The sequence below is a fragment of the Alligator sinensis genome, unplaced genomic scaffold, assembly GCF_000455745.1.
Source record: "Alligator sinensis unplaced genomic scaffold, ASM45574v1 scaffold177_1, whole genome shotgun sequence".
In the NCBI taxonomy this organism is placed as follows: domain Eukaryota; kingdom Metazoa; phylum Chordata; order Crocodylia; family Alligatoridae; genus Alligator; species Alligator sinensis.
In genome coordinates this window covers 1,360,079-1,385,649 of record NW_005842269.1, presented here as the reverse complement: position 1 = coordinate 1,385,649, position 25,571 = coordinate 1,360,079, and the positions used below count along the sequence as shown (strand labels likewise).

At 43.6% G+C, this 25,571-nt stretch overlaps 1 protein-coding gene across 1 annotated transcript in view; it reads right to left on the bottom strand.

Moving 5' to 3' along the window:
- The window catches only part of DYRK4 (dual specificity tyrosine phosphorylation regulated kinase 4), a 43,415-nt gene that overhangs the window by 7,222 nt on the left and 10,622 nt on the right, over positions 1 to 25,571 (bottom strand). The window contains exons 2-10 of the mRNA XM_006027819.2: positions 17,924 to 18,007; positions 15,828 to 15,977; positions 12,781 to 12,922; positions 11,204 to 11,367; positions 9,811 to 9,947; positions 8,086 to 8,226; positions 4,812 to 4,950; positions 3,254 to 3,335; positions 372 to 544 (exon numbers count right to left, since the gene is read on the bottom strand). Coding sequence (XP_006027881.2) covers positions 372 to 544; positions 3,254 to 3,335; positions 4,812 to 4,950; positions 8,086 to 8,226; positions 9,811 to 9,947; positions 11,204 to 11,367; positions 12,781 to 12,922; positions 15,828 to 15,977; positions 17,924 to 18,007 — 1,212 coding nt within the window. The remainder of the gene's footprint in view (positions 1 to 371; positions 545 to 3,253; positions 3,336 to 4,811; positions 4,951 to 8,085; positions 8,227 to 9,810; positions 9,948 to 11,203; positions 11,368 to 12,780; positions 12,923 to 15,827; positions 15,978 to 17,923; positions 18,008 to 25,571) is intronic.

The window sequence follows — 25,571 nt, the reverse complement described above, 5'->3', positions numbered from 1 at the left end:
GAAGTGGAGCAGAGCACCGGGCTCAGCTCCCAGCGTCTCGTAGCCCTGTGGAACACTATTCACCATGGGGAACCATTCTAGCACCTGAAGAGGAGCAGTGACTTCCCAAATCATCCTGTCTGCTTCAAGAGGTCCCCTAGATGTGCTAAGTGCTTCTCTCATAGCCAGCCCACCTCCAAAAATCTCCCAGAGTCACTTTTCTTTTTGTTGTTGAGAGTGTGGTTTAGCAAATGAAGAGCTAACATTTGATTCTGAAGCTCATTTCAATGAGCTCCTGGGGCAGGAATTCTTCAAAGAAGCCATGAAAATACAATTTCAGCTCAGTGTTTTATATATACATACATATACACAAAAGAAATTTTGGCAGCTACCTCCATGATACAGGCCAGTTGCTCAACTTCATTCTCTCCAGGAAAGAGGGGATAGCCAGTGTAAAGTTCAGCCATGATGCAACCCAGACTCCACATGTCAATAGCCATGGCATAGGGATGACCAAGAATTACTTCAGGTGAACGATAAAATCTGCTCTGAACATATGTGTACACTACATTTAAAAAGAAAGTTTGATATAGGGGTTACCAAGGGAATGTATTTATATCACAGAATTTTAGATGTTAGAGAAGGGGAATGCACATGAGGTTCCTGAATCCCTCTTTCAATTGCCAGAAGAGAATTACTCTCTACAGCACGTTCTTAACACTTTGCCCAGTGCCACTGTAGACTGCAGAAGTGAAATGTTTCCTATTACAGGTTTCCCTCGCTTTATGCTACATGCATTCCTGGCAAATGGTGCATAACTTGAATTCGCATAAAAGGAACCCACTTTACAATGTAATGAACAGGGATATGTTCCAAGACCTCGACTATACTGAACCCAGACCCATTTCTATCACTTTTACAAGACAATTTTGATGCTCACCAACAGCAGACAGTACACACAAGCACAGGGCACTATCATAATGGGGATGGCAACTATAGAAACGTGTCGCAGACAATGAGTGAGGAGCACAGCTCCACCCAGGAGACTATATTTTGGGCGTGTATCATTCCCACAATGCACCGTCCAAAGCAGCTAACTGTGGGCTTTCACCACACCGATCTCATAAGAGTGAATTTACCTTGCATATAACAAATTTTTGGTAAAAAAAGGGTCATTGCATAAGAGCAAATTTGCATATACAGAACCTGCATAAAGCGAGGGAAACCTGTACTTCTTCTGGAAACTATGCCATAGTACAACAGATTTCACTGGTAGGAAAATTCTCCTAACAGGTGAATTTAGCCTAAAATATCTGTTGTCCATTTCCTTACTTGCATTTACACTACTCTTTCAAGTCTGAACAATTCTCCTCCTGTCTTTGGTAAGACTTCTTTATGGCCACACCCTTGCAGTGGGATCTGCTAACACTGAGCCATCTACCTCCGCAGAGATCCACTGGGTGAAATTTTATTCTTAACTGATATCAATGCCAATACTCCCACTGATGTCAGTGGGGTCAGGATTTCATCACTGTCCTAATTTGGATTCTGTGATTGCACAGGAGGCGCCACCAAGTGATTTCAGTCCAGAATTGGAACCACAGTGAACAAACTAACACTTTTAGTTCATATTCAACCAAACCACATACAATTGCAGTACAGTAGCCCTGTTAATTTTTCCTCCTACAATCCTGCCAGCCTGTTGATCCTTTTATTTGTTTTTTCTTGTTTTAATATCCTCTGGTTCAACACCTTTGTGGGAGAGAGGTGCTCTGAAAAAGAAGCAGTATTTTGGGTGTAGCTTTACCAGACCTCCATAAAGAGGGATTAACAAATGACTTTACACATAAACTCCTCAGCCCCCACCCCAGAGCAGGGGCTGGGAGCTCCCTGCATGGGGAGAGTTCCCTACCCAGCCTGGAACTGGCTTGGACTTGCCCCTGCCTGGGACAGTTCCCGGCCAGCCCTGGACAGTCCCCACCCTTTTGGGCAGTCCCCAGCCAGCCCTGGGCTGCACGTGCAGACTTCATCGCACAGCCTGGGGCTGACCAGGAACTGTCCTGGTTAGGGGCAGGTCCCAGCCCCATGCCCTGATCAAGTGATTGAGGTGCTGGGCTTGAAAAGAGCTGCAGGGGAGGGGAAGATCAGCTCCCTGCTCCAATTCACCCGTGGGGCAGCTAGCAGGGAGCCCCCAGCTGAGTGGGGAATCTCCACCCAGCTGGGGTCTTGTGGCTAGTTGCCCCACCGGCAGATGGGGCAGGGGGCTGGGACCTCCCCCTCCTCTGCAGCTCTTTCCAAGTCCCCTGCCTCCAATTGGGGAGCCAAGGCCAGGAGCTCCCTGCTGCTGGGGCAGGGGAACATTGTCCTCACCTGGGCTCCAGTGATGGAGCCCACCCTGGCAGCAGGCAGCTCCCAGGGGCACAGAGAAATGTTTCAGCCCCTGCCAGGAGACTGCCGTCTCCTGGCTTCACGCGCCCTGCCAGCCCCTGAGCTGGCACCCAGGGGGAGCCTAGAGCTCTCCCTAGCTGCTGCAGGGGGGCAGTGCAGGGCTAGAGAGGGCGGGAGCAGACTGCTGCCAGGAGCAGCAAATCTGCTCCTGCATCCACACTCATGTAGACACCTGCCCAGGGTAGGTTTACTCTAGAGTAATTTACTCTAAAGTAAACCCACCGCACAGCATTTGCATGTGTAGACATGCTCAGCATGTCTATTAATGTTATGAATAATTTGTTATCAGTTCAGTCATATAGCACATTTTATGGTTTAATTCCTTTTATAGGTTTTGTTTAAATTTTTTAATATTCTGTTAAAACTTGAAAAAATAGTAAAAGAAATACTTAACATGGAAGGATAATCTCCATTCCTCCTAGCTAAGTTAACCATGTTGGACCTAAAGTATGTAAACTCTGTTTTAACTGTTCTATAAGAAGGAAAGCTAGGGTCTGAACCTTCAATGCCTACTCAAGTGAGTAAATTTTGTTGAAGTCAGCTGGACTATTCACATAGACTCATTACATTGCAGTTTCTATATTATTGTCAATGGAAAAGGAAGTACATCAGGCTCAGCACAGAGACGGAAGATGCCCTGGGGTGCCTGCTTATCTCTCTGCTACCATTACTGCTAATCCAATCACTGGCTTACTAGTTCAGTTGATGAAGGTAATGGGCATGTGTCACTATTAGTTCAATAGAATAAACACTTTTTCCCCCAAAATTATTTAGAAATTAAGAAATCTAATTCAGAAAATTACATCAATTTGACTTTTCTGCAAACCTCTTTGGTGTTCATAGCAGCTTGATCCAAAGTCAATAACTTTAACTGAACCTTGGCCTTTGTGGTATAGCAATATGTTCTCCTAAAGAAGAGAAATCATAGAGAAAAAAGGGTGTAATCCCCCACTAGTTTAGTAATGTACCATATGTTGAAATTATATTTACTTCTGTAATATTCAGTAGAAACGGTTATCATTGTGCTTTGCCTGTTCATATGCTTCACTGACAGTAGAGGGCAGTTATGTATAATTTTTTGAAAGAAGTCAAATGAGACAAATGGAAAAAGAGGATCTAAGCACCTGCCAGCCAGTGTTCATGCTGCACTGAGCAGCACACACTAAACAGCCAAACATGCTGTCACTTATATAATGAGAACCAAAGTACACACAAACAACATGCTCTGCTAACCTGCTGACATCCATCCAACAAATACCTGAAGGATGGCTCCTAGTGAGGATACATAGCCAGTAATGGTCTCCTCCCTTCCATACTTTCCTCCCCACTGCACCCAGTGTTGGATTTCATTCTCATTAGATAGTGTAGCCCCAAACTTTTCCTTGAATTTGGTTTTGATCATTCATTGTTTTCCACTCATTGGGAGAGAGTTGACTACATTCCCTAATCAGTTTTATACTGATGATGCTTTTAACTCTGAAGGGGCAGAACCATTCCCAAATGAATACCAACTGGTGATCAATTAGTTTCCTGGGTAATTTCTACAACCATTAGGAAGCCGTGTGCCTGAGAGGACGGAAGGTCTGTTGCTGTTGAAAGACAAGACCAGAGCTCTTGCTGCTCTGGATCCAGCTGCCCTTACTTCTATCTTGGCAGGGATGAAGACCTCCCTCCTCCATTTTGAGAAGGCATCTATGTTTCCTTGTGAAGCTTCTTTGCAGTTACTCCTTCCTCTCACACTGCCCTGATGCTGGATCTCCCCTTTTCATGGTATGTGGAAGTTGATTGCAATAATAACTTTTGAGGACCAGGATTACCCAGCATAGGAACAGCTTTTCACTCCAGCTTGTGTTAGGAATACAGGATACAGGGGATGCTTAAGAGTAACAGATGGCAATGCTAGATAATAGGCATTCTTCTCCTAAAATCTAAAGTGACCACAGAATTAGGATAAAATTCCCTTCCCAGGTCAGCAGAACAGACTCACATTAATATATTCCTCTCCTGAATATGTGACTATTTGGACTTACAAGTCAAGGTGCATTGTGCAGCTAAATATAGCAAAATATCACCCAGGGTAATTTTATTGGTCACAATGAAAGCAACACAAGTAGCTCATTCTTCATTTCGCTGATAGTTCTGAAGAATCAAGTCAAGTTGATTTAACTTCAAAATATTTTGGAATATTCAGCCAACCCCTTCAAAACTGGGTTGGAATCTCCCAAGTAGCATAAATAATGAAGTACTCATTGCACTGGGGACCAAATGACCCCCATAATCTGATGGTTTCTAAATATTCTTTCAAGATCATTTTCATTAATAAGTAATAAAATGCACCTCACTTGCACTGTGCACGCAACCCATAACAAGATGACCATACTTACAGGTTTGAGGTCACAGTGGATAATTTTTTCCTGGTAAAGTATTTGTAAACATTTCAGTAGACACTGAGTGAATTGTCGAATCAAAGACAAACTAAAACCTTGGAAATTATTCTTTTTGATCAGCTCATATAAATTTATCCTGTGGAGAGCAACGGAAAAAAAGAGATCAGGGCACTGAATGTTTAAGATATGAAAAGTTTATAGTCTATTAAAAAAGCTTACATTTTTCTTATACAAGGGAAGGAAATCAGCCAGAATAAAACAAAAGATGTATTCCTTTTGGGGAGCAGAGTTCTTCCTCTTATGTGCCTAGCCACCTGGGCTGGGGATACAGTCATTACTCTGCCCTTACCCAACTTGCTTTCAGACAGCTGGTGCAATGGAAGTACTAGCAAGGCACTGCAATTACATTCCCTCATGAATTACATTCAACCACCTGGACAGGGTAACAAGACTTCGGACACATCTACACGAGACATGTTAATGCGCATTAGCCTAATTTAATGCACATTATGGGCATGCGTCTACATGTGCACACCCTTAATGCACATTAAAATGGCAAAATTAGGCTAATCGTGCCTAAATTTGATACCTGCAAATGCAGGTATCAGATTTAGGTGTGATTAGTTAAAGCACATGAACACACACGTAGACACCACCCAACATCTGGTTAGTGCCAGGTCGGCCCAGCCTGTCAAAAATCACTTAATGCACATTAGCTTAATGCGCATTAAATTTAGTCATGCTTAAATGCACATGTATATGTGCTCTTTGTCTAGGGAAGCTCTTTCTACTTCCTCCTTGTCATATCCACACAAAGGATGGACACTCTGCTCTCTAGAAAACAAAGGTAACAGGATAAGGCACCTTCATTCTGTGGGAAAAGAAATTCATGGATCAAGCAATTTTTGTTAGTAATATTTAAAACAATCAGGCCCATACATTTCATGTTAAAGTCTCCAGCTCTTTCAGAAATGAATGGACATGCTAAAACCCTAGTAAAGGTTTTCCTACCCATTTCCCATACTGAATTTTTGAGACCTCAGGCATTTGCCTTTACTGGACCCAAGAGGCCTCTGCTTATACCACATTAGTCAACATGTGCAGTACAGCACACCCACTTATTGTAGCCAGTGTGAGCTGGACATGACAGAGAGGTCTGAGTTAGAGATCAAACCTCTTAATAACCTGCTGACTCATCCAGATGACAAACATGCTAGAAAGAATGAGAAGAATAGCCTGAAAAATCCGTCTAGGATTCAGGAAGAGATTTTTTTTTTTAAACAGAAAAAAATAACAACCACTTGGACTTCCATGTGATATTCTGGTTACAAGTATGATGAATAAAACTGATTTCCTTAAACTTCCTCCCATAACATCCATTTACAGAATGGGAGCTATTTGCAGAAAGAAACAACAATAGCTGCATTTTTAACTTCTGACACATGGAATCTTTAAAAATAGATGAAATCATGGAAAGCTCACATTCCTGGTACATGTTACCGCATTTGTTGGCCAACAGGAACAACTGTACAGTTGTACAGATTTATTGGCTCCTGTATTTTTCTCCTGTTCTATCATTTGTACTTGTTACTACTGGAGGGAATCATAATTTCATGGGTTTTTTTCAGCTCATTGTCCTATGCGAGTTTGTCATGATTTGTTTTTTTCTGCTAAAAATTGCTAGGCTGTACAGCAATTTTATACAGCACTAGACTTAGTGTTAGGACAAACCTACTTAATTCAGGTTTTTCATATGCAACAAGAGGGCAGATCAGCATAACAAACTCTGAAGTTCAGCAATCCTGCACCCTATTTTTTATCCTTTTTTTCCTACCTCCTTAATTCTATGAAGTAAAAACATGCGTATGCACAGAATAAGAATTTGGGACCAGATTGTCTGAGGTATAATGAGGGTCTCCATGGTGTCCATGGAAAGGAAAGTTTAAAAGGACCTTTTCCAATCCAGCATCAAAAGCTAAGGTCAATCACAGTCTCTATGTTCAGAAATGGTCCCTTAGTTGCATTACACAGGGAGGCAAAGCACCAAAAAGCAGGTGGAGAAGAGCCAGGTCTTACCTCCTTGCAGCCATACCCACTGTGTACTGCAGCACTTACACTCAGTCCCCCTGCACTCTGGCAATCTAGGGCAGGGGTTCTCAACCCTTTTACACTTAAGGCACCTCTCATCAGACTCAAGACACTGCTTGGAAAATGCCAGCTCCTGTGTTTCATTTATTTCTTGAGTGCAGAAAAATAATAGAGCAATTTATCTGTTGCAAAGAACTTGGAAAGACCACTACATGTATCATGTATAGATGTCTCCACATCCAATATTGAGCAGCCCCTCCCCCCCTCCGGGACCCTTAAAATAATCTAGAGCAGTGATTTTCAACCAGGGTGCTATACAATTCTGTTGAAACAATAAAAACAGGCCATGTTTTCCAAAATCTAAAATGTGAATTAAGGCATCCACTTCTGGTGAAAAAAAAAATCTCAGTCCAAGGATTCAGACATCCATTCTGCTGTGAGCTGGCAGACTGCTCTAGTGCTGATATGCCAGCGATTTTAGAAAGCATGCCCCATCTCTGCAGAATTCCTAAACCAATTATTCCAACCAGGGTGATGTGAAATCCTTTTAAGGGTGCCACAAAATATTAGCACAGCTAGATGTGCAAACATCTGCACATGATTCACAAGATAAACTTAGAGATTTTAAATAGGAATACATAGCATCTAAATAGTCTGACTAGTTGTGGTCTTTCTAAGTTCTTTGCAACAGAAGAATTGCTCTATTATTTTTCTATAGTCAAAAAACAGGTGAAAGCTAAGAGTTGGTATTTTCCAGGGGGTGTCTTTAGCCTAATGAGGTTGAACACTGATTTAGGGAAAAGATGAGGTTGGAACAAGCATTGTCCCTCTTTGACTCCCCCAAGTGATGCTGCTGATAAAATTACCCTACTTAGGAATATGGCTGAAAGCTACAATCTGGCCCTATAAGGAAGTGATCTATTGGTGTTTTTTTACAGGCCATTTTTCTCTACTTTTGTTCTCGTCCTTTTTCCAGGACTCTGATTTTCTGAATAACAAAGTATGCGTAAATTACAACAAATGCTTGCATTCAACAATTATAAAGTACAATAAAAAAACCCCAAACAAACCAGAAAATCCTGCAAGGCAAGAAAATAAGTAACAAGATATTTTCATATCACATAGGAATCTGCAAACCTGTATCATTTGTCCCAGACTGTATGTAAGGGAAAACAGTCCTTACCCCAGCAGTTCAAAGGAAATGCAGAAGTGATTGCGAAAGTAAAAATATTCCTTCATGTGAACTATGTTGTGAGTATTGTCTTTGTCTTTCTTAAGGAGAGCCTCAAGAATCTGTACTTCCACCATAGCCTGACTGTGAAATCTAAAGGCATAAGTGAATAGGACAAAGTTAAATGTTAAGGTGGCAACCCAATTAATAAAACCTAATTTTATCACAGTGCAAAAAGAATGCTACAATTGATATAATCTTGATGCAAACATAAAATAGATGAAGGGGTCCATTATGAACCAAGCTACCTCAAATAATCATACAGTGGAGTCTTGAGATACAACAGTTATTTCTAACCTAAATACATGAAATGCCCCTCAGTGACTTTTGTCAAATATTGACCTCATAATGGTTACGATGCTCTAGAATCCTTATTTGGAACCTGGTTGACAAAATAATGTAATGAAAAAATGCATCAGATGAAACTCGTCTGAGCATCTAGAGTGAAATCCTGTCCCTACCGAAAGGGTATCTTTCCATTACCTCAGTTGGTCCTGGATTTCAGTCCTAGAGTAGCAAAGTTTTGATTTTTAATAATATCTTTACACCCAGGTCAATGGGGTAAAAAAGGTAACATACAACTAAAGGACCTGATCCCATTCCCTTAACAGTCAAAGCAGAGTTTACTCCAACATTGCTGGATCTAGCCTAAAGAACTTTGGTAGCATAGTCTACTGCAGTATGCCTGCACATTAGTAGGGAGGAAAAAATATTTAGAACCACAATGAGGATTTCCTAGGCCAAAACTTGTTTCATAGGAAAGTGACATCTTCCATCCTATTTTCTACCTCTGTAGTGTTGTTTTACATGACAAGAAGAGAGAAATTAATTCTTTGCTTCTGAAGATGCTCTGCTTGGCCCTCAACAAAAATGTGGATATTCCCTGTACATTTTATACATTTTCATATAAATAAGCTAAATTGTATTACACTGAGTGCCTGAATAATTTTCTCTGTCCCTGTGTCATGGTGTACAAACTGAGTCTGTACTAAAAGAAACAGTGCTTCCTTATTACCAATTTTAAACTTGCCATCTTTTGACTGGGTGCTCCTTTGTCCTTGAGAAGGAATAAACAGAAGCATCAACCTGGCTTTTTGCATGCCATTCATTATTTTATATTGCTTCTCCTTCTTCTTTTTATCAAACCAGCTAGTTTTAATATTTTTTCTCTCCCACAAAGAATCCTACTATTCCAGTGTTTTTCACCATGTGACTTGGACTTCTGGATTTTTCTAATGTGTACAGACAGCTCTGTAACAAGCCTCTTCAGGAGATGTGACGCAGGAAAAGAAAGTGCTGTGAGTAGGAGTGCAGCAAGTTGGAAAGTGTGGGACAGTGAAAAGGGCAGGGGATCAACAGGTTGGGAATGAGGTGAACTGTCAGGACTGGGGAAGGGGACTCGCACCACTCCTGCCTACTTCATTCCTGACTTTTTCAAGAGCCAGTGTTCTCTATACTTTCCCAAACAAGCAGCTCACACAGCAGAGGTTTATCTGAAAAAACTGTATTCCAAAAAGCTTTGGAAATGGTATAAAATGCATTTTTATGGTAGATAATTACTTCTGAAATAACTCAGCATAAAACCTGGGCAGATTACTCCCTTGAATAAACTAGTATTAGTATATTAACCAACGCTTTATGTTTTATATAATGAGTTGAAGTTACAAGATGCCATACCTCTTCTTGTTCCTTATTATTTTCACTGCCACTATTTCATTGGTTTTATGGTCTAAACATTTTGCTACTTGGCCAAAAGATCCTTTCCCAATGATCTCCAGTACTTCATATCGGTATGCAATGTGGTCATGTAAAACCTGCAAAGGAAAAGGAAACAAAATACAAAGTTCAGGCACCAGGCAATAATTCAAGATTCATCTTCTAATATGATGCATTGGTATGTGAATATCGGGAAGATTCCCATCTCAATTTAATCACAAAAATAGCAGTTACCCAGCCATATAAGTGTCATTTTTTACATGTATGAACCATTTTTAATTTTATTTGGACCTCTGAAAAAACACAATCCTCTGCACTCCTGCATTCTGGAAGCAAGGAAGATGAGTATGTTATGTTTTAGCCTAGGGACTGACAACCTATGGCCTGCTAAACACTGGATACAGCCCATGGGGCCAGGGGGCTTTGGGGTCATCTCAGCTGTGGAGGCAGGGAGCTTCACCTCTGCCACAGCTGGCTTGGCCGGGAGACAGTGGTGAGGAGAAGTGGTGGCAGCAGCAGCAGCAGCAGCAGTCAGGTCTTAGCAGAAGCCTGTCTAGAAAAAGTTATTGACTGCTGTTTTAGTCCAACAGCCTAATGGTTACAGCACTCATCCAGGAAGTGGCCGGTTCAGATTCTAGACCCTCCTTGCCTAAAGGATATTTGAATTTGCATCTCCTCCTTCCCTGGACAGTGCTCTAACCACCACACCACGGGTTAGGCATTATCATGCCTCTCTCCAGTATTCCCTATGAAGCTGGCCCTCTGGCAACCAGAAAGGGAGATATGTGAGACCAGAAGAAAAAAAACCAAGATAGAGGGTGTGTAGCTTAGGGAGAGGAATGGGAAAGGCCCCTGGGTTCTTGCTCCTAATGGAGGACAAACTTCTCCACTGCTTTCAATTCATTTCATCCAATGAATACTAAATGCAGCTTCACTGCACCCAGAACAGAATGACAAACTGTGCTTAAGTGCCAAAAAATGCATATAGGCAGCTAGGTAGCTGTCATGTAGGGACAGAAAGTGAAATTGGATCTAGCTCTCACTGTCCAGGAAATGTGTTGGACTGACAGTAACTGAAGTCATCTGCCCATAGGATAAATATGACAAATACAGAAGTGCAGGTTTCCCTGATGTATTTGTGTTTAAACAATACGTCTGGTGTCAATCGTGACAAAGAGGAAAGATGCACTGACACTCAATAATTCTCTGCTGAGATTTCAAACAGGTTGTCAGTACCAGTGGTTTCTGAAAGGGTGGCCTGAGAACATTTACCCTACACAGACCAGATACCATGGGCAGACAGTCCTCATTACAAATATTCTTATCCAGATTCTAAATACCAGAATTTCCTTACCTTTAGGTAGGAACCATGTTCATCATCATAACAATTATTGTTCTGCGTTTCGGGCAAACCTTCAACCTTTTTAGCTTCTAGGCCAAGAAACCACAGCTCTGCATAGCTTAGAATTTCTTTCTGTTCATAGACTGTTAATTGGTTTCTGAAATATTTCAAGGCTTCTAAACAGGAGAAACAACAACAACAATGGGGAAGATGTGAATCACCTGAGCCATACAATTCTACTGCCAGTCCTAAGAAGGGCCTTTTTCAGATTGGTCTCCTTTCTCCCACCCCTACTTCCCTCCACACTGTTTTCTAGCCCTGTCTCCTTGTCCAGCAAGTTCCAGTCCCCTCACTCCTTTCCCATGCTTCAGTTTATCTCAGTACTCCAAGCCCTCCACTAACTGTTTCCTAGTCCTTTGTGCCTGTCCTGGTCTTCTTTACCAACCAGTTTCATTCTTGCTTCCCCACTGTAACTTACAATCCCAGCTTTCTCTCCCTCTCAGGTAAAGCTTTCTTTCATCCCCAGTTCTCAGTCTTCTTGCCCAATGGGTCTCATTTCCATTTTCTTTTCTCTTCTCCAGTTCCAATTTCATTACTGTCCTTATCCTTACTTACTCCTTTCTTTTTCCCTGATCCTCTGCCCTTCAAACCAGGGGGCTTCCTCCTCCAGGTATCCTACATATTAGGCAGGAGGGGCATCCCTGCTTTTAGTTCATGTAACATGTACAAGCTCCCGCAGTGCCCAGATCCACCCTGGCCTGAAGCATTTAGGAGAAGCTGTCATGGAGAAAGTACTTCTGAGCTCTCAAAACCATGGGTTGAACTATGTTCACTTACTCTGTGGGGATGGCACATATGCAGTCTGATCAGCGCTAGAAGCTCTGAGAAAAACAGAGTGGCTGAGGTAGCGGCAGACTCTGTACTGATTTTAGCTGTTAATAGCTAGCAAGTCTCTACTGAGTGAGCATGTGTTAACTGCAGTTTATCAAAGGTCTACAACTTAATCAAATTTGTACTTGAGGGCTACTTGATAGAAAGGTCATGCCACAACCCAGTACAAAGGCGCTGCTCAAAAGCATTGCGGTAAGGGAGCTTTGCAAAACAGATTGCAAAAACATTTTAACATAGGCAAAACAATGTATTTTCCCAAGCATCATTCTCAGAAACATTTGATGTCTGAACCATTCATGCTGGAAATTCCATACTGCCCCTCTTCTATCCTTCCCCACCACCCCTCAAAAAATCAGGCTAAGGGTTCCTAATAGGGACATTCTGAGCCCGAATGGTTAAAGATTGGCAAAGTTATAGTCAACTGAAAATAGTATCATTTAATGAGATATGTCAAATCATGTTAATCACGGCATTACAATTTCTGCCAAAAATGGACCTTGAATAACACTTGACTATTTAAACTAGTCTATTTGCTTCCAATATGTAAAAAAACAAATTTAATTAAAAAAATCCTTAAACACATCCTTATTCCCTCCTCCCAAAAGCCTATATAAAGCATTTCAGTGAACATTTACTGCAGTAAGTATTGTGGGCTACTCCAGTTTCTCTAGGATACATGCTTTCTGTCCATACTGTACCTGAAGCTGTCAGAGGGAGCTTGAGACTGGTATTGGAACTTTCTATTTCTGATGTATTTGACTGGACTTTGATATCATTTTCAGGCAGGCTTTCTGCAATGTTAAATCGGGAAAAATGTGGCTGGACTCGAGATCTGTTTTCCTGCCAACCAACAAAGATTTTTATTGTGATTTTTTTATATTCCTCCATTTTCAGCTCACCCCTCTCACTACATAAAAATTCTATGTGTATCTTACTCACAAGAAAGCTCTGAAAGCTCTGGACTTTTTGAGAGATTGCAATGTTCATTTTGCACTGGAAAAGGACAAGCTGATTTGAAGATTACAGTTTTCCCTTTATCCACACAACAGGTACGGTATGGGCAATAGCAGTGGAAATTTCTGACTGCATTTATGCCATAAACATTTACATCACTTGAGGATACAGCCTTTGGTCTTTCTGCTAATGGGTACGGGCAGGGGTGGGAGGCAAAGGGCAAGATGTTTTAAAAGGGCCCTGGCCACCAGCACCTTTGTCTGCTGTTTAGACCCCTGAGTGTTAGCAACCTGTCCTTTCTGTGAGGAGGAGGAGGAGGAGATGCTCTTCTGTATCTTCCTAGACTGCCCTGACTGTGTCTGCTCTTTGCCACCTTTAGTACCCACTGTGGCATGCTGGACTTGGACTTCTCCAAGACTATGTATGTTTTCCCTACCCTGTCCCAAGTGGCTGAAAGGCGTGTGATCTCTCAGACCAATTTTCTGCTGAGCCAGGTCAAGATGGCAACACTGAAGAATTGCAGAAACTGGCTTGCAGGGGCCAGCTCTGATAATGCCCTTCAATTTTTCCAGTTCCTGGTCTGGGCATTAGGGCTATGCGAAACAGAATGTATTCGATTCGGATTTGGCCTGAATTGGGGACAGTGATTCGATTAGTTGATTCAGATCACTGTCTCCAATTCTATTCGGCCAAATCCAAATCTGAAGATTTGATGCTGATTCAGAGAATCAGCAATTCGGCCATACACACAATTTTAATTTTTTTTCTACATATCTTGAGGTAGCAGGGACAGCTCATGAACACTGTGATGGTGGGGCAGATGGAGCACAGGAGCGTGGGGGGGGGAAGGAGGGGGGCCTGCATGCTCGGTGGCGGACCCAGAAGTGGACCAGAAGTACTTTCAGATCATCCACAGGGGGGCCCTGGGTGCCCCTCCAGACCCGGGAGGCACCAGTCACTAAGCCGGGGGTCCCTCGTGCACTCTGCAGTGGACCCGGAAGTGGACTGGAAGTACTTCTGGTCCACTTTTGGGTCCACCGCCAAGCATGCTGGGGACCCCCCCATGCTCCCGTGGGACACTCCACCCACCCCAGCATCTCAGCATTCAGGAGCTGCCTGCTACCTTGAGGTATGTAGAAAAAACATTTAAAGCTGTGTCTATGTCTGAATCTCCAAATCTTTCTGAATCTCTCCAAATCAGTTCAGAGGGCTCTGATTTGATTTGGAGAGCTTAAAAGGGTCTCCTGATTCAATTCGGATTTGGAGATTCGGCCACCGAATCAGGCAGAATCTCCACCGAATCGAATCAGGGACCAAAGCTTCGCACAGCCCTACTAGGCGCATGTCTCCTTTGAGTTTCGATACTTTACCTCGCAACAAAATGTGGACCAGTTTTGCTGGTCCATCAAGGGGGCACTGTGCAGATTGGAAGATGGACAGCCAGTCCTAAATATGTAACCTCATGAAGGACACTGGGGAGGGTGTTTTAATCTCTGGTGAAATGGTTGCCAGTTTTGTTACTGGCAAGCATTTCTTGCCTGGCCGGGGGTGAGGAACACTTTCTCTTTTTCACCTTTTAACTTTTTTTATAAGAAAGGTCTACAAATTCAAAATCTAAACGGTATTTTCCACCTCTGACTTCTGTGACTGAATGATTCACCATCGGCATCTATATTGCTAAGATATAACAAACAGATTTAAAAATCAAGTAAAAATAGCAAGCCCTTCAGCTTGTTTTCCATATTGCAATTTTTATGCTTCTTCTAAATTTCTAAGCATTGCAGAAGGAGAGAGGCTATCTTCTTTGCAGCTTCTTAGGAAAGGAGTCAGCAACATACAGGCTGTGGGCCAAATCCAGCCCACTGAGCTACTAGATCTGGCCCACAGAGCTGGAGAGCTTTGCTTGTGCCACTGCTGCTGCTTTCAGTCACCACCCTGCTCCTCCCTGGCTGTGTGCGACCTCAGTGTCCAGCCAGTGGAGGGTTGTGCTGGGCTGGGGAGCTGCAAATTGCATCCATGCTGCCAATTGCTCACTTCATGCTGCTTCTGCTTCTCTCTGCTCACTCCCACCCCCTTGCCTCCCAGCTGCTCAGGGTACAGAAATTTCTTGTTATGCTTTTGGGAAAGGGAATCACCAACTTTAGATTACAGATTTAATCTGCATCACAAAAAAGAGGAATAAAGGAACTTGTGATAGGGGAAAGAGAAAGAAGAATGAGAAAAGGAGGATGTTGCTGGGTTTCTAAAGGCCAGCAGTAGAGAGAACGTCCAAAAGTTTGTGTTACTTCAGGGAAACATTACAACTTTTGAGGGCATTTCGAGATCAAGGTGCCAAACCTGAGGAGTTTGGCCTTCACTGACACTTTCCTTAAGATAGAGCTATGCCAGCGAAAGTTACAAACTGAAGGAAATATATACAGTGATTTATCTCTATCTACAGAAGTGTGCATACACACACATACATACAGACAGATTGGTTGTTCTCAGAGTTTTGGGTCAACACTCCAAATTTGCACCACAGTACTATTACATCTCCAACACATGTGGATCACGATTCTCCTTCATCACTAAACTCTTAATTGGAAACTCTTAATTAGATGTGGCGTCATCTACACACCACCTACCATGGCCTCAGTGGTCTGCACACTACAGTTTAGAAACCACTGATATTTAGACACCAGTGATAGAAACTCACTAATTAGATTCCTTAAACATCCACAGGTCCATTAGAAACAAAGAGGTTAAAAAAACCCCAGGGGAATATGAAACTAGATGATGTTCTTTAACTTACATGCAGCGATGTATGTGCATTCTGCAGATTCTTGTGTGCTATCTGAGGAAGGCTCCTGTCTTGAGGATGAATTTTAGCAGCACTTGCAATCACACCATGCCTGGCATGGCCTTCCAGATGAGGGAGTGAACTAACACTGCTATTGAATTTCTGAAGTAAAAATAAAACAAATAACATAATAAATGACAAATGGGTTCTTTGGTTTGTTTTTTTAAATAAATAGTTTAGATTGACGGCCTGAGCTCAGTTATTTATGGGATTTTTAAAAATAATTTGTCAGAATATATTTTAAAAATATGTTCAAGAAGAAAAATATTAATAGATAAACAGGTACTGTATTACACAAGTAGATTTCATTATGGATTTATATAAAAAGTTTCCATGAAACGATCTGGTTTCAATTCCTCAACTGTTATTTTTCAAAACGTGCATCTTCTAAATTGAAAATGTCCTATATGTTATCAGCCCCAATATTTTATTTGTTGAAAAAATTGGGAAATTAATTAGTTTTGGAGCCAACACACAATAGATCTTTCTTATTATGAATAAAATGTAGGTGCTTTTTATCCATACACAACTAAAAAGTGAATGCACCGTATAATTTGAAATTTTCAGAAGAGATAGACTATTGGGGCAAGTGCTGTGGGAGAGGGGTACCTCAATTAGAGCGGCTTTCAGGAGCCGCTCTTATTAAAGTGCCCATAGACTCTCATGTATTCAGTGTCCCACTGTTCAAAATGGAGGTGGGGGTACTTTAAGGAAAGCTCATTTGACAAGCTCTAGTTAAAGCTCCTCTGCCACCATTTGTGATAATTAGCATTAATTGAGTCTGTTCCAATGCACTGTAATTATAGCATGTCAGAGCAGGCATCCTGCATGCCCACAGGCACACTTGAAGACTAGACCCTTTCATTATATATGAAAAGTTTCCAGATCATAAGTGTTTTCAAGTCAGTTATTTATGTGGGTAGTGGTAATCTTTGTGAAAGCTGGGAGGCAATATTATCTAGCATCCAGAAGACAATATCCTCTTTAATATCTGCAAAGAAACCTTTCAAGGTAAAAAACTTCCTCTGTTGAATGGTACTGATGCAAAAAATAGGCTCAAATCCTGGAACACTTGGTCTGCATGCTCCTAGCTGCCAGACCAGAACCTCACATTCCATACTGAAATCTTCATGCCCCAGTGGCAATTTTAAGCTCTTAACAGAAGGAAGTCTGATTCTGGAGTAATTTATGACAATTGAGTTTTTCAGTAGTATTTTAAAAACCAGACAAACAATCCAAACCAGCTGAACCTGACTCCTGTTAAATGAGTATATTTTCTCTTTTGTAGAAAATGCTATGGAAGGGTCTGAAAATTCTTAGAGTTGAGGCTCATGGAGATCTCCGTGGGCATGTCTACACGAGACATTTACTGCAGAGCTGACTAATTAGCTCCACAGTAAAATGTCACCATCTACACATGTGACCCTATTACAGTGGCATTCTTTCATGCACTGCAGCACATGTGTAAACAGTGACAGGGATAGCTGGGGCATGTGAGTGCTTCAGCACAGGGGCTGCCTGCCAGCCAGCCTTGCACTGGAGCACCTTTGTGCCCCAGTCAGCCCCTCTGCAGCACACTGAGCCAGGTTGGAACAGCCCCGGGCTGGCAGGCTGCTCCAGAGGCTGCTGTGGAGTAGACTTGGGTCCCCTGCCAGCCCAAAGCTGCTCTGACTGGGCTCCATGTGCTGTGCACAAATAAACTCCGGTGCAACGGACTCTAGAGTTCATTCGTGCGCATTATTTGCATGTGTAGATGCACCCCATGAGAACATCCTGCAGGAGGGAAGTCTGTTTATCCCCCAACGGACAGAGGATATAGCTCCAAAATACCGATGAACAGCTCGTGGGAGCACATAATACTCACAGCTGCTAGGCACAAGTGACACAGCTGCAGGGAGGAAGGTATGAAATAATTTTTTTTTAAAAAGGGAGGTATCCTGCTCTCACCCTCGTGGGACCTCTGTCTGATCCGGTTTCTTACACTTGGGTGGATCTCCTGGAAAACAAGCATTAGGATATTCTTTAAAATTAACTGAAGATTCCTGTACCTGACGGAAGACTTTGTTAGATCCCAGACGATTGCTCTCTTGTGTTGGCAGCTGAGACTGAGAAAATGCATCTACTTGGGAAGACTGAAAAGATGATGGGACATTTTATTTCATAAAGACGATTCTAAAAAAATGACACTGCAAGATTTTCAATTTTGCTGGCTCCATTAGCACTACACTGAGTGCAGCTACCTAATCTATCATGAAAATGTAATGTAAAAATGCAATGTAATATTCTATTTACTCCATTAGATTGGTTTAGAAAAATGGCACAGATGATCATTTTAGCAGTAATCATGCTTAGGTAAAACAAGTGGGCAGACTGCAGAGTGGCTAATAGTTTTTTTATTCTGCTGGGATTTTACCTGTGTTTTTATAAAAAAAACCCAATCACTTCCATGGTAAATGCGACTATGATTGTAAACTTGTATTTGATACCACACTTTGGTTATATTCCCACTATGGACTGGATGTGTCCTTGGAACAAGATAAATTAGTCCCTGCTGTTGCTGTTATGCTGCTTCTGGTGACCTGATATCACCATTTTGTAAGAAAATGGGAATGCAAGAAGCAAAATCACATTAACATGACCACAATTCAACATCTCTGAGTTTCATTTGCAAGCAGTTTGGCTAATATTCTACTTTGTGTTTCATCCGGGGCAAAAGAATGTCACTGTCAGAATTGATTCACCTAGCTCAGTGGTGGATGCTCTTGCAACATAATTGAGCTCCTAACCTTTTTGAGCAACTTTTCCAGTTTATGAGACTATCTGCACCTGCACCAGTCAGTGTCCATGGCCTTTCATGCAACTGCCTCCATTCTGTCCAGCTGGACAGTGGGATATGCCTATAAACCCAAAGATGGGAGTTGGCAGCAAACATAGCCCTATTGTGGGATAGAGTGGGAACAATGAAAAGAGGTGGACAGTGATGTGCCAGCAACCTGTACACACTTTCATAAAGGTTTCAATCATGTCATTTAAAAACAATGTTGTACTGGCAATAAGGCAGAGGTACCCTGCATCACAGAGAACATGCCACTAGGAGGTCAAATGTCTCCCAGGAACACACAGGGGACATCTACATGTGCATTTTATTGTGATTGTGTACAGACTAATTAGCTCTGCAGTAAAGCATCACTGTTTATACCTGAAGCATTATTAGGTCAGAGTAAACGAATTAACTCCACTGTAGAATAGTACTGCTCGACACAAGTACTATCCGATGGTGGAGTTATTTAGTGTGCTGCAATGCATGTCTAGATGGTGACCTGCCAGCTAGCCCTGCACTATAACACCCTTGTGCCCCAGCCAGCCCCTCCACAGCATGCTGAGCCAGGGTGGAGCAGCTCTGGGCTGGTAGTCTGACCCCCGGACCCACTTCAAGCTGGGGCTATGCCGCCCCAGATCAACTTTCTGTGGTCCCAGGTGCATGTGTACACACTGAGCCCTGAGCAATAAACTTGGCCATGAACTGCATCGGAGTTTATTTAGCCGTGTCAACTGTATGTATAGATGCGCCCACAGAGACAGCATGTCTGCCACTGTACTGCAGTGCAGCTTATTTTCTCCTGAGCTGTCACTATAAGGGGAAGATGAAGCCAAATAATTTTTTCTTATACCATCTCTTTTCTCCTGTCCCTCACTTTTTAAACATTTTATTCTTCCTTTCACCTTATTGTATATAATGGTAGGTTGATCCCATTTGTTGGAAATGGGTTAGATCTTCTAAATACATATATATTAGGAGACTGAACTTCCAGTACTTATTTGTGCTCCTCAGTGCAGGGGCTTTATGCACTATTTTTAAATTGCATGACCAGTGAACAGCTCTTACCTTCCTTAATGCTCCGCACTAAACACTTTACTGTTTCAGGATCTCTAAACTGAATGACAATCCCCCAGAACAAAACTCAAGCAAATGTCCTTTGTGTGATGGATTTATGCAGAATCCAGGAGGGATGGGATAGTACTATAACACTGCAGAGCAGAGGTGGGCAATTATTTGGGCCCGAGGGCCACATAGACTCTTGGAGACCAACCCCCAGCCTGAGATGCATCTCTCCACCTGGCCATGCACAGTCTCTATGGAGACTGGCCCCCAGCCTCGGATGCAGCTCCCTGCCTGGCTTTGCACTGTCTTCATGGAAACCAGCCCCCGGCCCTTGTGCCCACCCCAGATGCAGCACACTTAGTTGGGCTCCCACCGCTGCTGCTACCCCTGTTCTGCTCTGCTCCACTCCACACCAAGCCAGGGGGCTGCCACCGCTGTGCAGGAATCCCTGGGTGAGCTGCAGGCTGGCACAGGACAGAGGTGCCCAGCATCACCTGGCAGGGCTAAAGGACCTGCGGTGGGCTGGGCAAGGCAAAATTGCTCTGTGGATCAGATCTGACCCACAGGCCATATTTTGCCCAGCCCTGCTGTACAGCCTCAATGGATGTTATTTTAGTGGAGAGCTGGAATATATACAGCCTCCTTCTTCTCCACCTGCCTCCACCCCTCCAAGAGGATTTTTGTCATTGGATTTGTGCGGTTGTAGACTCATCAGCCATTTTCCTGATTCCTCCAGTACGTACTCCCCACTGGGAATGAAACCGAGCTCTCCCTTACAATCACATAACATAGTTGTCCGTTAACTCAGCAGCAGAGCAACATTCTGTAGAGGAAAATCTCCAAAGCTTCCAAGTTCCTGATTTAATGTCTCCTATAAAGAGCAATCTCTCCAGGTACTTTCCCGTACAGTAACTATAGTATTATCAGTAACTGTAGGTCTTTGAGATTCTAGTTCCCTACGTAGGGCACACAAATATTTTAAGTACATGTGGTCAGATGAGAGCAGGACATGTTGATAATGGTCTAAGGCAGACTTTGAGAGAACTATGTGCAGTCTAGTTACAGGTACGGTTTATAGTCGAACGCCTGTGATATCAGAGACTCAGTTTCAGATTATGTTGGGTTGTTCATAAGGGAATTAATTTCATAGTTTCATAGTTGGTAGGGTCGTAAGGGACCTAAGCAGATCATCAAGTCTGACCCCCTGCCATGGGCAGGAGTGAATACTGGGCTCATTTGACTCCAGCTAGGTAATTATCAAGCCTCCTCTTAAAGACCCCCAGGGTAGGAGCAAGCACCACTTCCCTTGGAAGTTGGTTCCAGATCCTAGCTGCCCTGACTGTGAAATAGTGCCCTCTAATGTCCAGTCTGAACCTACTCTCTAGCAACTTATGGCCGTTATTCCTTGTTACTCCGGGAGGTGCTCAGGGTTTCTCCCATTCCCCGCTGGTCCACCCTGGTGAGTTTAAAGACAGCCAACAGGTCCCCTCTCAGCCTTCTCTTGTGAAGGCTGAACAGGTTCAGGTCCCTTAGCCTCTCCTTGTAGGGTCTGCCTTGCTGTCCCCTGATCATGCGGGTGGCCCTCCTCTGGACCCTCTCGATGCTGTCCACATCCCTCCTGAAGTGCGGCGCCCAGAACTGGATGCAGTACTCCAACTGCGGCCTGACCAGTGTCGCATAGAGAGGGAGGATCACCTCCTTGGCCCTGCTTGTGATGCATCTGTGGATGCATGACAAGGTGCGGTTGGCCTTCCTGACCGCGTCCTCACATTAGCGGCCCATGTTCATTTTGGAATCGATAATGACTCCAAGATCCCTTTCTGCCTTTGAGAAGGGAGTTTCCCAGCCTATAGGTATGCTGCTGCTTCTTACTGCCCAAGTGCAGTAACCTGCACTTGTCAGTATTCAATCCCATCCTATTCACAGTTGCCCACCCCTGTAACCTGTCCAGGTCCAGTTGTATCCTGTCACTCCCTTCTAGCGTGCCCACTTCGCCCCAATTTATATTTAGGGCAGTACATTTTCTTAGTAAATGACTTCCTGCCATATGTGTTGGGAGAAAATAGTATTTGTGGGGTTGGTGGCAGTGCAGGGCATGGTGTGGAGCGTCTTGCCTGACCCCTCAACCCTCTCTCCTGCACAGCTGTAGTGGGGCTGGTGCACACTGCTGCTGTACGCAGTGGAGGAGCGTGCAGCAGGGGCACTGGGTGCGGTGCTGCGGTGGTGGGGCATGGCAGTGGGGTGACCGGAGCCATGGTTGGGGGGGTCTAAGCCCTGTTAGCCCCAGCCTTCCACCACCTATGCTTCCTGCTCTGTATGAGGACTTCTTGAATCTGTCAGTGCTGCTCAGTCAGTCAAAATCCAAATCATCATGTTCAACAACTAAGGATCTAGTTGCAATATTTGGCTGTAATCCAGGGAGAGTAAGTCCAGATTGGTAGATGGATAAGGTAGGGAGAAGGGCAAGAGCTATGAGAGGGGCTTACTGAAATCACATCTGAAGATTTTGTGGATTTTGCAGATTTTGTGGAAATCACAAAATTTGGCATTGCTTGCGAAATCTGAGGGGGGGAAAAAAGAAAGAAAAGTTACTGAAAATAAAACAGTGGCTCCCCAAGCCTAAGATAAACTGAGGATTCTGCTTCTTTTCTGGAATAAGGAAATACCAGAAGCAGAAATCTTCTCTTCTGCAGATGGTAACTCCACTATAACCTCAGGGGTGAAACAGCAAATCCACTTACATTTAACAGGTTCTTACAACAAGTGTCAGAGGCTCTGATCAAGCAGGCCTAGCTGGGCCAAGCACGTGAGTTCCCACACCTACTCCTAATTCTGACTGATGTGACTGACTCATTTTTCTGCAACCACACTGGCTGCTGAAAGTGCCACTTACCCCTTTTAAACACACCTGCAGCCTCAGGCTGCAAGCATGCCTTGATACAACCTCTGTCTGTTCCAGCAAGCCTTGTGTTCACAGCTCTTCCTGGTTCTCCTGACTTCTGTCCCAGGCTTGGCTTTTTCTGACCCTGATCTTGGATCTCTCTTGAAACTTGGCACTGGGTCCGCTCTCTCTGGTTTTCCTGGCATCCTGATTTGGCTTAGCTTCCTTGACCCTGATCTTGGATTTACCTTGGAACTGAGCACTGGATCTCTGACCCCTGGCTCCTGACCTTGGATTATGTCTTGGACTATGTCTCTTGGATCTTCCCTCTCAGCTCCGGTAACCTACACCCCCACTCTATCCCCCTAGTTGCCCCCCAGGACCTAGCTGCAGGCCTGGTCACCTGTCCCAACCAAACCCTCATAACAAGGTGGCACGGAAGAGAGAAGGGTAGGGCTTAAAGAGTGAAATAGCTGAAGTAGCTATGGGCAATGATCTCTAACACCTAACTGTTCAATGCTACTGCAGATCATGGACGAGGAATGCAATGGACAAGGACAGTTTCTGAGGGTGTAATTTCTTGGACTGGATCCCATATGGTCCCTGACAGTCCTGTCAAATTTGCTAAGGTGGCACAGGAATATGGTGTGCCACTGAGGAAGTGACTAGCAGCTTCTGTTGCATCTCCGCTGCTTCTTAGTATCATGCTTAGGTTGGCTCGAGTGACAAGATGGCCCCATCTGCCTCATCAGTATGACTTGTTATACTGGACTGCCATATAACTGTTCAGGAAGTGCAAGATGTCAGTTGGGGAATATAGCTACCTGTTAGCTTTTTTGTTAATTAATGTAATGCCCTTAAATATCAGAGGCACAATCAATGCCTGTACCTCCAATGTTCAGAGCCATATTGTATGCACATACCCACCATCATGACCACAGATCTGGTGGTGATGTTGGAGGCATTCACTGTAGGCATTCAAGGATCTCAGTTTATTCCAAGCCAAGAAATCACGTGGCCAACAATGTCATGGCAATTTGAAGTTGGAAGGAGGAAAAGGAGTGCAGTTTGTTCTTGAATAAGGACCTTTTACTTAGGAATACTTTTTTTAGCATTTGACTTCTCCTGTACTGACAAAACAGCTGAGGGCTCCATGTTGGAGTGGGCACAGAAGTATTCCTACTTAAATAATGGAATCAAGCCCTACTCCTCTCCATGTTCTGACATCAAAGTTACTGTAGCTGCTATCAGACACAGTGCCTTACATGGATCAAGCAGCCCCTCATTTACAGGGAGAGTGATTCTGGCTGGACACAGAGTTGCTTGCAGTTCATACCTGGTAAGATTTCTCAACAAAGATAAAAATATCTCTGTTTCTAGAATTGAAGCAATTCTCACAAAGAGCTTTTGTAACGACTCAGAGTCACCTGGTGCCAATATCAATGCTAAGGATGCTGTCTTGTTGAATGAAAGAGATGACAAGTCATTTAGTGCTGAAACAAGATGCTGTTGCTACTCCACCATGAGGCTTGGGATTTCATCATAGACTGGTGTAAGCAGGCTAGCCAAAGAGGTCTCTTCCTTTTCCTTGAATATGGCAGACACAACCGTATCAAGGCTTATTAAGGCCTAAATGATGGTATGCTATGAATGTATGGCTAGCTTGTTTGATACTGGCCAGTGCAGTACTATTGCTGCCATCATGGTAGCTGAGCTCTATAAGAAGAGCTTCACTGCCACTGTGGGTGTTGATACCAGGTCATTCCTCAATGCCACTTTCTCTGCGGTAGGCTGCAATGCTGCTTGCCTGATAGACAGTGTGCTGAATGGCATAGACTTGTCCCTTACGGTCATGGAAGCTTTGCAACTCCTTTCAACATCTAATGAATCCTTAATAGCTTCATCCAGACATGAAAGCTTAAACTCTGCATCTTGTACCTTAACAAACTCTTGTGGGTAATGAAAAGCACATCAAACATCTTCTTAATTCATGGGACTCTCGAAAGCAGAAGCAGCCCTGCTGTATCTAGGCTTCAGTGGAATTAGCTTTTCAGAGAATGGCTGGGCTTGAATCCCGTAGGTCTTGAATGTGCTGAGTTGAGAAGTCCTGCACAGAGGGGTGCAAGCACATGTATAATGTATGATCTTTGAATTGTTTTGATTTTTGTTCCCTTGGGAAGTATGAATTAGCAAAGTTCCAAAAGAGTCAGATATGAGTTAGACACGTGGGGAACCCTGTGGGCCAGACAGTGTGACCCTGCACACTGGCTCAGGAGCAGAGGGTAGTGTGCAGGACCCAATCCCAGCATGGAGCAGGGGAGGGATTGCGCGGGTGCAGGGCCTGATCCTGATGGGCAGGCGTGGTGTGCACCAGGCTTAGGGTCCCACACAGCTGGGTAGGGGTGGTGTAGGGCAATACTGGCACATGGGGATGGTGCAGGGCCCCAGTCACAGGACATGGGACTTGGCAGAGCCTGATCCCAGTGGACAGGGGTAGTGCAGGGCCCCTGCTGATCCCAGCATGCAGGGGAGGTGCAGGGCCTGGTCTTTGCACATAGGGCCTGATCCAGCCTACAGACTGGCCCCACACCACTCATTTGGCTCACAGTGCCAGAAGATTGAGCACCACTGAGTTACAAATGCACAACTGAAGCTTTTGATGAAGAATGTCTTACATTCAAAAGCTTGTCTAACTCTATCCCAACTCTGCAGTTTGTCCAATAAAAGATATCGCCTTAAGAAATCCTTGCCTCTCGCATAATTTCTGGACCATCACAGCTACAACATCAGTCTAACACTAACTAAGATCTAATGTAAGAATTTCTGCTTCTCTACTAAAAAATAGCCAAGTGTGCAGATCTTATACACATTGGGCTTGGTTCTAATTTCACTTATATCAACATGACACTTGTGAAGAGGCATCAACTTTGGT